The sequence below is a fragment of the Myxine glutinosa genome, chromosome 10, assembly GCF_964187855.1.
Source record: "Myxine glutinosa chromosome 10, kmMyxGlut1.1, whole genome shotgun sequence".
In the NCBI taxonomy this organism is placed as follows: domain Eukaryota; kingdom Metazoa; phylum Chordata; class Myxini; order Myxiniformes; family Myxinidae; genus Myxine; species Myxine glutinosa.
This window is the reverse complement of record NC_136270.1, coordinates 83,095,025-83,110,095: the sequence shown is the minus strand read 5'-3', so window position 1 is coordinate 83,110,095 and position 15,071 is coordinate 83,095,025. Positions and strand designations below refer to the sequence as shown.

The window sequence follows — 15,071 nt, the reverse complement described above, 5'->3', positions numbered from 1 at the left end:
TAAGACTTGTCGCTTCGCTGATGGAAATACCATTGTTATAAACAGAGATAGATTTGCGTATGCACGTGAGAGGAATTTTTGTGGTCACGTACGTCCACCCCGCTGTGAAGCACCATGTCGCATCAGTCCGTCACCCCTCACACATGGAGAATACAGTGCAAAGGGGAAGAGGAAAATTCTACCATATTTGCTTATGTAATAAATAGATGGTATAGTGTTTTGACTGATAGGTTTTAAGAGAAAATAAAGAAAAATTAACTTCCATCATTTCTAAAGGGCCTATGTTGACCCTTTAAAAATCGTGCGATTAAGTTATTGAAATATCACCTGCTTTTTTGTTGGTATACTTTTCTCACCTGTATTGCAACCTGCTTTGTGATGCTTCAAAATGCGGTGTATAATCGGAAATGCTGTTTGCTTGGGTGCTATATTACTGTATATATAAAAAGTATTGAATATAGTAAGCGTTTTCTGAATGTAATCAATATGAGAAGTGGGATTGAATGGGGCTCACCATTAATACAAGTGAAGAGGATTAAGGAGGAAGAGCTTTTCTTTTTATGTAAATGAGTATGGTGGGGCAACAGAAGCTGAGAAAGTTGTATTGGTAGGTTCCACAGTAGATTTGTGGAGATTGGGAGTCATCGTAGAGAGAGGGATACGTGGTTGAGTTTACTTCCTGAGAGTGTTTCATTGAAATCCGTGAATCCGTTCTCAAGTTAAAAAAAGAATTCTTGGGAGAGCCTGCCCTCCGTGCGGTGATAACCAGCGTCGAAAGTTGTCACGTTAACCGGGACGATGTCAGGCGGGGACACCTTGTATAAGCACATAAGCAGTACGCATTTTTTTGTTTCATGTCTATACAGTCGGGTTATTACCCTCGCCAGAGGAGAGGGTATTGCATTTTAGTCCGTTTGTTTGTTACTTGCCGGAAAAGATTACGGCAAGTTTGTTGATCGGTTGGTTTGTCTGTCTGTCTGTTTGTTCGCAGTACTACGTCTACACCGTTGCACGTAGAATTGCCAAACTTTACACACATATTTGTTTTGCCCTGGAATAGACTGTGCCCAATTTTTAACTCTCTCGGCCCAAGGCCTCCATAATGACGTCATAATTTGATAATTCGACAAGTACAAAACTTCATCCAATCAAGATGCAATTTCTTGAGCGCCACATCGGCATAAACTGGTGGAGAAAAAAAATTAATGATGACGTAATCGGTCACGTGGTTCGGCCGCCATCTTGGAAAAACTTTGCACCCTCCGAAAGTGCTGAACAGAAAGAATTGAGACATGGCTCATTGTAAAGAACTCTCCATGGGGAATGAATGAATGATCGTTTTAAGGCCATTTTCCCCGCTAGAGCGGGTGTTTGCCTTGCGGGCCCCATGACAATCATGGTTCCCTGTTTTGAGGCAATGTTTTTATGAGGCCGGATGCCCTTCCTGATGCCAACCCTTGGTCACGCTCTTACGATGCGCAGGGATATGGTGTACCTATTCTAAACCGGGGTACACACCGTGATCATTCATCCCAGCAAGCTGGTACTCAATTTGCCGACATCGGAAGGATGACAGGCTGAGTCAACCCCCCTGGCGTTAATTCAGCGATCGACCGGGATTCAAACCCAGGATCCTAGGATCCCAAGCTGGCACCCTAACCGCTAAGCCAACACCAGGCTAAATATGTTACAGGAATAAATACCAGGAATAAAGAAACAACACCAGGAATAAAATATGTCAATGATGATGTCGTAATACGGTGTGTACCCTGGTTTAGAATAGGTACACCATATCCCTGTGTGTCGTAAGAGGCGACTAAGAGGGTTGGCGTCAGGAAGGGCATCCGGCCATAAAAACATTGCCTCAAAAAGAGAACCATGACAATTACAACTACATATGGGCAGGGTACAGCCCGAAGTGGAGATCGGTTTCTGAGGTTTTGGACATGGAATGTAGGGACAATGACAGGGAGATCAGGAGAAGTGGTGGAAGTATTGGTCAGAAGAAGAGTGAACATATGTTGTGTGCAAGAGACGAGATGGAAGGGAAGTGGTGTGAGAATGGTGAAGGGTAGGCAGGGACAGAAATACAAGTTTGCGTGGCAAGGGTGCCCGGAGGGCGTGAATGGTGTTGGTGTCCTGTTTTCTGAGGAGTTTGAGACAGTGTGGTGAGTGTGACTAGAGTGAGTGATAGGTTGATTATGGTAAAAATGATGATTGGAAAGCTCTTGGTGAACGTCATCTTGGGATATGCTCTGCAGGTTGGTCGGAGTGATGAAGAGAAGGACAAGTTCTGGTGTGCGATAGAGAAGCTGATGGAAAACGTGAAAGATGAGGAAGTTGTTGTGGTAGGAGGACACCTAAATGGACATGTGGGAAGGAGTATGGACGGTTTTGAGGGAGGTCATTGGGGTTACGGATATGGCGTGAGAAATGGAGAAGGTGAAAGGATTTTGGAATTTGCTGATGGAGCTGATTTGTTGATTTGTAATACTCAGTTCCAGAAAGAGGATAATAAGCTTGTTACATACACTTCAGGTGGGTCGACGACAACCGTTGACTACCTGATGGTGCGTAGGCGAGATAGGGGGCACCTCCGGGACACAAAGGTGATCCCGGGCGGGGGAGGAGGCTGTTCACAGCACCACTTGGTTGTCTGCGACATAAGGGTGAAAGGTGCAAGGAGAGCTCAGCGGGTGAAGTACCAACCGAGAATGAAGGTGTGGAGGTTGAAAGAGGTGACAGTAAGGGAGGCATTAAAAGAGAGGCTGGGTAGGGTCAAGGATGATGTGGTTGAGCTTGAAAGTGGTTGGATGTCAATGAAAGATAGTCTGGTGGGAGCCGTTGGTGAGGTAGGTGGATGGACAAAAGGACCATCGAGGCACTCGGAAACATGGTGGTGGGATGATTAAGTGAGAAAGAGGATTGACGAGAAGAGGAAGAAGTTCAAGGAGTGGCAGAAGGCGAAGGGTACGGGAGCAGAAAAAGCAGAGCATGAAAGTTATAAGGCAGCCAAGAAGGTTGCAAAGAAAGAGGTAGCAAAGGCGCAGGAGGCATGTAGGAAAATGTTCGGAGAACGCTTGGATTCGGAAGAGGGTAAGAGAGCGGTATTCAGGATTGCAAAGCAGATAGTGAAAGAGAGGTGTGATGAGATGGGGGTGAGTTGCTTGAAGGATGAAGTGGGACAAATCGTTGTGGACCCAGATGGAATTAAAGGAAGATGAAAAAGATATATGGAAATGCTGTTGAATACAAAGAATGAATGGGATAGCAACATAGAGAGTAACCCAGTTTTAGGACCGGCAGAGAAGATAACTGAGCAGGAAGTCGAGGAAGCGATAAAAGCAATGAAGAGTAGAAAAGCGGGAGGGCTGATGGGAGTTGTGGGAGATATGTTGAAGGCAGCAGGAAGTTGGGGTGTGTCGAGAATGACAGAGATCTTAATGTGGTGGTGAAAGAAGGTCGCATTCCAGTGGATTGGGAACTGAGTACCCTCGTCCCTCTGTACAAGGGGAAAGGTGACCCTCTGGAGTGTGGCTCGTAGCGAGCGATAAAGTTATTACAGCATGGAATGAAGGTATTGGAAAGGGTGTTGGAGAGGAGGACAAGGAAGAAAGTGAAGATCGACGAAATGCAGTTTGGATTTATGCCAGGAAGAGGAACGACAGACGCGCTTTTTATTGTGAGGCAGTTGCAGGAGAAGTACATGGAGAAGAGGAAGAAGTTGTTTCTTGGGTTTGTTGATCTGGAGAAAGCATTCGATAGCGTTCCATGCGAAGTATTGACATGGGCATTGAGGAAGTTAGGAGTGGAGGAATGGTTGATCAGAGTAGTGATGGCAATGTACAAAAGAGCGCGCACAGCTGTAAGGACGAAGGACGGGAACAGTGGTGAATTTGAGGTGAAGGTGGGAGTGCATCAGGGGTCGGTACTAAGTCCACTACTATTTGTAGCTGTGATGGAGGTGCTGGCTCAGAACGTAAAGGAGGGTTCACCGTCAGAGTTGTTGGATGCAGATGATCTGGTGTTGATTGCGGAAAGTATGGATGGACTGAAGGAAAAGATGAACAAGTGGAAGGAATGTATGGAGACAAAAGGTCTGAAGGTGAATATCGGAAAGACAAATGTGATGGCAAGTGGTAAAGCATGGGGTGAGGTGGAAAGAACTGGGAAGTGGCCATGTGCTGTGTGCAGGAAGGGTGTCGGAGTGAACTCCATTCAATGTACAATGTGCGCTGAGTGGGTTCATCAAAAATGTAGTGGTCTGAGAGGGTCATTAACCAGTGTGGCAGCTACATTCAAATGTAAGGTGTGCACAGAGGGACCTGCAGATGGAGGAAATGTTGAGTTGGATCTTGGAGACGGCGTGAAGCTGGAAGGTGTGAAAACATTTTGCTACCTCGAAGACATGCTGAATGGAGAAGGTGGATCAGACTCGGCAACGGTTGCTAGAGTGAGATGTGCATGGAAGAAGTTTCGGGAACTGAGTGACGTGCTGATGATGAGGGGAGTGTCGTTGAAGCTGAAGGGAAAGGTGTATGCTGCATGTGTGAGAAGTGTGATGATTTATGGGAGCGAGACATGGGTAATGAACGTAGAGCAGCAACGAAGGCTGGAAAGGGTGGAAATGCGAATGGTTCAGTGGATGTGCGGAGTATCGTTTATAGAGAGGAAGACAAATGATGAATTGCGAAAGATGATGGGAATAGAGCCTGTGATTGATGCTGTGAAGAGGAACAGGTTCAGATGGTTTGGTCATGTGTTGAGGAAGGATGAAAGTGACTGGTTGAGAAGAGTGATGGAAATGAATGTAGAAGGAAGTAGAGGACGGGGAAGACCGAGAAAGACTTGGCTGAAGATGGTGGAAGAAGAAATGCGGGCAAGGGGGTTAACAAGGAGAGACGCAGAAAATAGGGCAAAATGGAGAAGATTGTCATGGGTACCGCAAGGCTAACCCCCGCTCCAGCACGGAAAATGGCCTTAAAATGCCTGTTGTTGTTGTTGTTGTTGTCATGATGATGTAATAGGTGCCTCCATTATGACGTCATAATTCGACAAGTACAAAACTTCATCCAATTAAGATGAAATTTCTTGAGCGCCATGTTGGCATAAACTGGTGGAGAAAAAAAGAAAGATGACGTAATCGGTCACGTGGTTAGGCCGCCATATTTGTCCAAAATGGCCGATTTTTTAAAAAGTATATTCCGGCAAGTCCTCGGTCTCTGACCGATTTTTCATTACTTGCCGGAAAAGATTCCAGCAAGTATGTTGATCGGTTGGTTTGTCTGTCTCTTTGTCTGTCTGTTTGTTCACAGTACTACGTCTACACCGTTGCACATAGAATCGCCAAACTTTACACACATATGTGTCTTGCCCTGGAATAGACTGTGCCAAATTTTTAACTCTCGGCCCAAGGCCTCCATTATGACGTCATAATTCGATAAATCGACAAGTACAAAACTTCATCCAATCAAGATGCAATTTCCTGAGCGACATGACGGCATAAACTGGTGGAGAAAAAAATAATGATGACGTCATCGGTCACGTGGTTCGGTCGCCATCTTGGAAAAACCAAAAAAATTGCACCTTTATATCTCCGAAAGTGCTGAATAGAAAAAATTTAGCCATGGCTCATTATAAAGAACTCTCCATGGGGAATAAAATATGTTAATGATGATGTCGTCGGTGCCTCCATTATGACGTCATAATTCGACGTACAAAACTTCATCCGATCAAGATGAAATTTCTTGAGCATCATCAAGGAATAAATTAGTTTAGAAAACAAATAATGATGACGTAATCGGTCACGTGGTTCGGCCGCCATATTTGTCCAAAATGGCAGATAAAAAAGTACATTCCGGCAAGTCCCCGGTCTCTGACCGATTTTTCATTTGTTTCTGTTTGTTTGTCCGCACAGAATAAATATGATTTTCTCTGCAACCATTAGTCTGATTGACAGGAAATTTTCACCATCGGTGCAACTCTACGTGTATAATTTTTTATTATAATTATGACGTCGTCGGTCACGTGGTTCGGCCGCCATCTTGGAATAATCTAAAAACGTTGCACCTCTATCTCGGAAAGCGCTGAATAGAAAAAATTGAGACATGGCTCATTGTAAAGAACTCTCCATGGGGAATAAAATATGTTAATGATGATGTCATCGGTGCCTCCATTATGACGTCATAATTCGACAAGTACAAAACTTCATCCAATTAAGATGAAATTTATTGAGCGCCATGTCGGCATAAACTGGTGGAGAAAAAAAAATGATGACGTCATCGGTCACGTGGTTAGGCCACCATTTTGGAAAAACCGAAAAGATTTGCACCTCTATATCTCCGAAGGCGCTGAATAGAAAAAATTGAGACATGGCTCATTGTAAAGAACTCTCCATTGGTAATAAAATATGTTAATGATGATGTCATAGGTGCCTCCATTATGACGTCATAATTCGACAAGTACAAAACTTCATCCGATCAAGATGAGATTTCTTGAGCATAATCTAGGAATAAATTAGTTTAGAAAAAAATTAATGATATTTGTTTTAACACAAAAGCCTTAAAAACCACTGAAAATAAATCCTGGCGAGGGTTTGCAATCTCTGATTGCTCTTCTTATTGTCATTATTTTCGGGACCGAGCACAGCAGCGATCTGTGGCATTATACACTGCCTAAATAAAGGGATGAGCAAATTGTTTAATAAATGAAGGTTTTTGAATGTGATGTAATGAAGTGCTTTTAGAAAGTATTCACACCCCTTGACTTTTTCACATTTTGTTGTTACAGCCCAAATTTAAAATGGATTAAATTGAGATTTTTTTTGTCAATGATCGAGTCATAATACACCATGATGTCAAAGTGGCACTTTTCTTTTTAGAAATTGTTACAAATTAATTAAAAATGAAAAGCTGTTCAATGAAAGCTGTTCAAAAAGCTTTTCAATGAAAAATGAAAAGTCTTGACTCGAATAAGTATTCAACCCCTTTTCTATGACACTCCAAATTGAGCTCAGGTGCATCCCATTTCCTTGAGATGTCTCTACAACTTGATTGGATTCCACCTGTGGCCAATTCAATCGATTGGGCATGGTTTACAAAGAAACACCTTTCTATTTAAGGTCCCACAGTTGACAGTGCATGTCAGAGCAGAAACTTTACCATGTAGTTCAGGGAACTGTCTGTGGAACTCCGAGATAGAATTGTGAGGAGGAAGAGATCTTCTTAGAGCTGGCCGTCCGACCAAACTGAGCAAATGGGCAAGAAGGTCCTTGGTCAGAGAGGTGACCAAGAACCCAATGACCACTCTGACAGTACTACAGAGTTCCTTAACTTAAATGGGAGAACCTGTCGGAAGGACAACAGTCTCTGCAGCACTTCACAAATCTAGGCTTTATGGGAGAGAGGCCAGGTGGAAGCCACTCCTGAGAAAGAGGCAAATGGCAGCATATCTGGAGTCTACAAAAAGCCACGTGAAAGACTCAGTCTTAAGAAAGAAGAGCATCAGGCAAAAGATTCTGTAGTCTGATAACACTAAAATGGAAGTCTTTGGCTTGAATGTAAAATGCTACATCTGGCAGAAACTGAGCACAGCTCATCACCCATCTAACACCATCCCTACTGCAAAGCATGGTGGTAGCAGCATCATGCAATGAGGATGCTTTGCAGTGGCAGGGACTGGGAGACTTGTAAGGATAGAGGGAACAATGAATGGAGCTAAATACAGGCAAATCCTTGAGGAGAGCCTGCTTCAGAGTGCAAAAGACCTTTCACTGCGGCGAAGGTTTCTTTTCCAACAGGACAATGACCCCAAGCATCTCGCCAAAGCAACAATGGAATGGCTTCCGAACAAGAACGTGAAAGTCATTGAGTGGCCCAGCCAAACACCAGACTTGAATCCCATTGAGAATCTGTGGAAATACTTGGAGATTGTTGTTCACCGATGCTTCCCATCCCCATAATGCAACTCTTTAGGTATAAGAGCCTTTTTATATTTACATTGCTCTGGGTTGCTCCCAGAACTGTTTTGCGTACCATAGAAGGGTTCATGTGTGGCAGGCATTTCCTGTTGGTCAGGAAGCATACATACAGTATGGCTGTTGTGGAATTTACTTCCTGGTATCCACTACAGTAATGGGGTCTCATCTCGATAAATGAATATGCACAACGCATATACACCTAACTGATGAAGTACAATGGAACTTTCATCAATGACATGCTCAAAACAAAAATTCTACCATTTCTCCACCCCCCACCCCTTTTTTGCCCTCCATCAGGCTGAGAAGTATCAGAAGAAGAACCGGAAAATGTTGTTTATCCTGCTTCTTGTCATCATCATCGTCGTTTTAGTGGTGACTCTGATTGGAATCAAATCCAAATGATCTTCCATGGATGGGCCTGCTGGGTGTACTGCACTTGGTTGTTGCTCCTAAAACTCAATGGGACAAAGGACATTTTTACCAAATCTGATCAACTGACAGAGTTTTCATTTGAGCTCCAAGTTCAGTTACAGATTTCTCTTGATCACCAACCTCAGGGAGCAGTTTGAAGGTGATGTAATGGTGGTGACTGATTGAGGCAGTGCTGGAATTAAAATGAGATGTGTGATCCTGATGGTAAATCATGGCAGGAAGAAAATGATGGCAGAAGTTGGCAGAAGGCTGTGTTGACGATGGTCGTGAACATTAGGTGTTGAAAGAATGGATTTAAGGGGACGACAAGGAGTGAGATTGGGGAAGAGGGAAAATACTTGGTCTCTCGGATGAAATTCCATGATGTTATGCATTCGTTAATGAAATCGTTTCGATGGTGTTTCATCATCGTCACTAATAAATGTGTAAAACGATGGTGTTTCATCGGAAACACCCTGCTGTATAAAGATTTGATGGTGATAATAGTTGCACAAGCAATCATGGAGGGAAAGCAAAAAACTTTGCCACTACAACAAATCTCAAACTCCACAGTGGAGAAGTCCTTTTAAAAGCAATTTGGTCGAGGTAGTTCAGGCCCTGCTCATAACCCCGTATACAACTCATCCGCAAGAGATTTTGAACCTTGATTTGTGTTATTGGACCATTTACCTTTAAAAATCACACAGGTGCTTCTTCGGAACCGGCTGCGAATGGCCGCTAGGGGTGAAAATCCTAGACGGCTGCCAGTAACCATATTGAAAATATAAATTTTGAACCACTCACCATAGAAGTATGTGTAATACCTTGTTTTATGGGTTTTTGGGTGTGGGGAATCCATTTGTGACATCATCCTCATGATTGAAGGCCAAGGTCACATGCAAAGGTCAAGGTCAGAAATCACAAAAAACGACCAATATCGCAGTTTCACAGACATCGAGAAGCAAACTATCAAAGTTTGATGAGTGATACAATTACTGATGTTTTGCAACTTAACTGACTGTGGGAATAAGTGTAGGCCATGTAGGTTTTTCAAATCTTGTTTATTTTACAACTTCTCATTTTATTTGGCTCACAATATCGTAGGCATACACATTGTTCACTTATGAATTGGAACATTTTAATCATTCTTTAGAACACACAATCTGAAGGAAAAAAAAAAAAAGCTACATTACAGTGCCATATAATACCTGCATATAAGCCATATTCCTTATAATTATGACTAAAAATGAATGGTATATGAGTCAGATGCCCAGATGAGAGAGCTAAGGTGGGAACTTGGCATTTGTTTATTTGTTCACACAGATGGGCTCAACAACCTTCTTATGGCAGTAGATCACACACATAACTTCTGCTGCTTTGCAGGAACAACGCTTTGAGCTACACTTCCCACTACAGCCACACAGGGTCAGAATTTTGGTGGGTATCGGCTTCAGAGACTTAAGGGGCAGGAGCGTGCCATCTTGTTTGATCCAACCATAATGAATAGGGTCAAGCTGACTGGCATCAGCTAGCAAGGTCAAGGCATTGCGGATCACGTAGAATGCCCTCCTCAAATGTCCCCGGATGACGCTGGATGTGGGTGCTCGTTCTTCTAGCCCTACCACTGAATGCCTGTGGACGTCGAGTCTCAAGTGGATAAATGCAGTTGCAGTGGGTTTGCTTTTCGCACCGGTCCATACATGGACGAGGTATTTGTTCCGCCTGATGTATGTCCACTTCAGAGAGAACAGGAGACTCTCCAAAGCTGGAGAGAAACCTTGCAGGTCTGCATACGAGTGCTGCATGTTTTGTGCCCACCTTGCTCAGTGCATCGTCCCCAGTCGTGACATGCGCCTTGATGAGTACACGGCATAATTCGTCTCCTAGCCTGAGGTGCAGCACATGAAGTGGAATCATATGTCGCTTCTCTCCTGTCCCAAACTGAACCCAAAGCTCCTGCAAGCCAACCTCTTTGAACAAACCAATGTAGCGCAGGAGAAGGATAACAGTATCTGTGTCATTAAACACCACAACCACTCTCTCACAGCCCCTTCCAACTGCCCAATGCACGTGAGATATTATGCGGTGGTCTGCCTCCTCCTGCCAGTTGTTGAGAAGTGACGGATCACTCGCAGGTGATCCAGTCAGCTTCAATCTCGCAGATATTAGTTCTTCATTGACCACCATCCCACTCAGAACCACGTCCTGCAGATCTCGTTCCCCCACATCCCGCGCCAGCAGCTGTAGGTTCTGTTTGTTGACACTAGATGCCCATAACTTGTCCAACTGGTGTGGAATAGGCACAGACTCGTCCACGACGGCCAAGTCAACAGCGCTATTCTCACCAGCTCTACGGATCCGCTCACCCTCCTTGATGCTCAATTCATTGTAGCTGTCGAATACTATGTGAGTCATTTCCAGTGATGGACAAACTCGATGGGCACTCTTGAAAACTTCTTGAATTACTCCACCAAAGTTTGTAAATGTAGACCGGAGATTGGGGAATTGTCGTATTTTCGACATAAAGTCAAGCAAAACATGTGTTGCTTGGGGATTATCCCGATTGAATTGGTAGTCAACTGGGGCAAGATTCGTTTCCAGCTCAGTGACCAATTGTGCTTTGTCAGGCTTTGTTGTGATTTCTCCGACAAATAGTGGGCTAGACTGCAGAAGGTCATGTGCATATAGCTTTTCTGGCGAAATTCCACGTAGTGTAGCAATCTCTGCCTCTCTCTGTGCAGATGCGATGTCCGTCGTGGAAATGGTAGCCTTGGTTGCTGCTGTGTCTGTGCTGGTCTTCTTCATGGTACACTGTGAGTCGAAGGCTGGAAGATTCCCAAGGAAGATCCCCAAGGAATAGAAGCCTTCACTGTTCTGACATGCAATGGCCAGTTGCCATCACGGTCTGCAGCAATCAGCTGCTTGATGATTGCAACGATCATCCGAAAGTTCATGAAGTAGTTACATGAAGTAGTTACATGAAGTTACATGAAGTAGTTACATGTTGCATGAAGAAGTTCATGAAGACACGTCTATGCGGATACACATATGCACTACACACCTGCGGAGTATAAAACAACCTTAGTCAGTGGCAAGTTGGTAATGAGTAATAAAATTGCAATGGTCTTAACATCCAGAGCATGACCTTGACCTTCCATCAAAGCAATCATATAGGCAAAGTATAATTTACATCATAAACTTTTAAATAGTGAGTTATACTTGATAGTCTGCTTCTCGATGTGTGTAAAACTGCGATTTTGGCCGTTTTTTGTGATTTCTGACCTTGACCTTAGCATGTGACATTGGACTTCAATCATGAAAATGATGTCACAAATGGATTCCCCACACCCAAAAACCCATAAAACAAGGTATTACACACTTCTATGGTGAATGGTTCAAAATTTATATTTTCAATATGGCTACTGGCGGCCATCTAGGATTTTTACCCCTCGCGGCCATTCGCAGCCGGTTCCGAAGAAGCACCTGTGTGATTTTTAAAGGTAAATAGTCCAATAACTCAAATCAAGTTTCAAAATCTCTTGTGGATGAGTTGTATACGGGGTTATGAGCAGGGCCAGGACTAAGTTTACTCGGAGACATTCTCAGCCGATTTTGATTGGGTGAGCCTACGGAAGTTTTGAACATCTTGAGACAACATTGGTGGCTAAAATGGTCGATTGTTTTCAAACTCTTTGCCTATGAGCAGTTGTGATGTGGTGTTATGAACTGTGTTTCCAGAACATTGAAGCAGTGTTTCCAGAACATTGAAGCAGTGTTTCTTCTTGTTTGTATTGTGTACAATCTTTGGTGTGTATGGGAACCACTGTGCTGGTCACAGATGGTGGAATGGGACAGAGACCTTTGTTTTTAGTGGCCACGCTGATCGGATGGTGTTGCTTTAGTTGCACTGCAGTTGTACCGCTGTCCAGAAGCTTTACGTGGGTTGTATTCACTGGTACGTCACGTTTTGACTTGTAGTCTGAATCCATAACATGTGACATCCCAAATAATTTCTGATAATAGTTCTGCATTCGAGGAGGATATCATGACAGTGTCATTCCAGGTGAAGATACATGCTCTTGGTAAATAGTTCATGAGATATGGCTGTAAATGTTATCATTTAATGTTGAAAATGATGATCACGATTATGTTTTATGTTGGGAATAAAGTTTTAATCATTTGATTGGGTGGTTGTGAGTGTAGATTTTTAGATGTAAGATAAAACAAATGTTTGCCAAAAGATTGTCATGTTTGGGTACATAATAAAATGATGCCTTATTCCGAATCTGAAATATTTACATTGTTATGTATCGTTCACTGTGTCCCATAAAAGGTTACATAGTCGGCCAAACGAGGATGACATTGGCATCATCAGAAAGCTACTCAATACGTTCTATTATCAGGAAAATTGGTTCTAAAATGTCTTCGATAACAGCGAAATTATTCTTGTTTTCCACCACTATGAGCACCGTTCCTCATTTCATTGAGACGGATAAACCTGGACAAAATAAATATTTAATCGGAACCTTTTAAAGTTTGCGCTGTCTAATTATATAATTCTCATAATTATATGGCTTTAACAGGACAAATTATTCCCATGTTGTGTGGGGACATTTTTGGCCCAAGTATTTAACAAACCAACTGGCCACGTCTGACGTTCGACTGAAGGAGGCAGGTGCCAGTGATAACTCCTCTACTCTTCACACAAGTTGCCGTGGGACCTTCAACGTGCATCAACTAAAGCTGGCATATGAGACGCCCAGTTAAACGTTCATCCGGGCGACGGCACACACGTTGATGAATCGCCCTGCCTGCGAAACACCAGGGTGGCAGTTGAAACACCAGCCAGGCACGTGCTGAATAAAAAAAGAACAAGTACAGATACATTCAAAGTACACCGCACCCATGCCAAATAAATAAATATCCTCCAGCGCAGCAGGCGCCCGGCAATGCCGCCGTGCAGTACATGGATATGTTATTGGAAGTGAGAGGTGTTCAAGTGTACAGTTAATTTAAATCAAATTAAAATCAGTTAAAAAGTGTACAAATAAATAATTGCATAATTAAAATCAACAAATAATTCTCATAAAATATTTTCTAAATCAATTGGCTAATAGCATACCTAAACCACCAGTGCTCCATCTAAAGCTGTAACTTTTTGAAAATTAATTAAATAAGTCATTAATTGGAAAAAAACCAAATAATTAATTGATTAAGCAATAAATAATTAATTAATCGATAAATCAAAAATATCCTTTATAGCCACATCACTAGGTCACTGTCATGTCCAAATATCAACTTCCTAGCTCAAAAGGTGCCTGAGATGTTGCCCAGATGAGAAAGAAAACAAATAAATGATTAATAATGAAAATAAATAAATAATAATCATAAAAAATTAAATAATTAATCAATTGGCTAATAGAATACCTAAACCACCACTGTTTCATTTGAATCTGTAACTTAAAAAAAATTAATCAATGGTCATTCATCGAATAATTAAATAATTAATCGATTGATTGATTAATTAATAAATCAAAAAGCACTTGGTCAGCCAAATCAGTAATTGTCATGTAAATTAATTGATTAATCAAAAAACCAAAAAATACGGTTTTTGCCAAAGCACTTGCTCACTATAGTGCCGAAATTTCAGCTTCCTAGCTCAAAGGAGGGCTGAGATATCGCCCAGACAAACAAACAAACAAGAAAGAAACCAGAGTGAAAACTGAGTACTCCCTCTCAGTGCGCATCATCGCTGGGCCCTCTTCGGTGGCTGGCAATAACGTCATGCAACGCCTGGAGATGGCATAAGAAAGGAGCGGAGTACAACAATAAATATGTCGTGCATAGCACGATACTTGCGAAATCCTTAAAATAAGTTGTTGGCCTATGATGACCTCAAAAATAGTTAGGGGTTGAATTCAGTGACCAGATGTGCAAATCCTCTTCAAATTTCAAGTTAATTGGATGAAAATTGAGGATTTTAGAAACTTGGCCTATGTTGACCTTTTGGCCTTTGTTGACCTCAAAAATACTTTGTGGTTGAATTCAATGACCTGGTATGCAAATCCTCTTAAAATTGCAAGTCACAGATGAAAATTGAAAATTTTAGAAATTTGGCCTATGTTGACCTAAAATATAATTGGTAGTTTCATTCAGTGACCAGATATGCCAATTCTCTTCAAATTTCAAGTCAATCGAATGAAAATTGAGGATTTAAAAAATTTGACAAAGTTGGTGACATTTGGCCTATGTTGATCTATTGACCTTTTGACCCCAAAAACAATAGGCTTCTTGCTTATGACCAACTCTACCATTTGGTGAAGTTTCATGAAGATCAGTTGAAAATTGGGACCTGTAGGTGACTGAAATACAGACAGACAGAATAACGCACAAGACCAACCAACATACTGTACTTGAATAATCTTCGATTTCCGCAAGTAACAAGAAAATAACAGGAGTGAAAACTGAGTACTCCCTTCCAGCGTGCGTCATTGATGGGGTCCCTTCGATGCCTGGCATTGATGTCATGCAGCGCCTGGAGATGGCATAGGAAAGGAGTGGTGTGCAACAAGAAAGAAAGCAAGAAACCGGAGTGAAAACTGAGTACTCCCTTTCAGTGCATGTCCTCGCCGGGCCCCATTCGGTGCCTGGCGATGACATCATGCAGCGCCTGGAAAGTGCT

General features: G+C 42.6%; 1 protein-coding gene across 3 annotated transcripts in view; it reads left to right on the top strand.

The window, feature by feature from the left end:
- Positions 1 to 12,674, top strand: part of STX16 (syntaxin 16) — a 44,206-nt gene extending 31,532 nt beyond the window's left edge. For 2 of the 3 annotated variants that reach the window (XM_068126644.2, XM_068126643.2), the window contains one exon: positions 8,276 to 12,572. In XM_068126644.2, coding sequence (XP_067982745.1) covers positions 8,276 to 8,380 — 105 coding nt within the window. In that variant the 3' untranslated portion in view covers positions 8,381 to 12,572. Of the gene's footprint in view, positions 1 to 8,275 lie in introns of all 3 variants that reach the window. The other variant, XR_013624758.1, reaches the window with a different exon arrangement.
- The last annotated feature ends 2,397 nt before the right edge of the window (positions 12,675 to 15,071 follow it).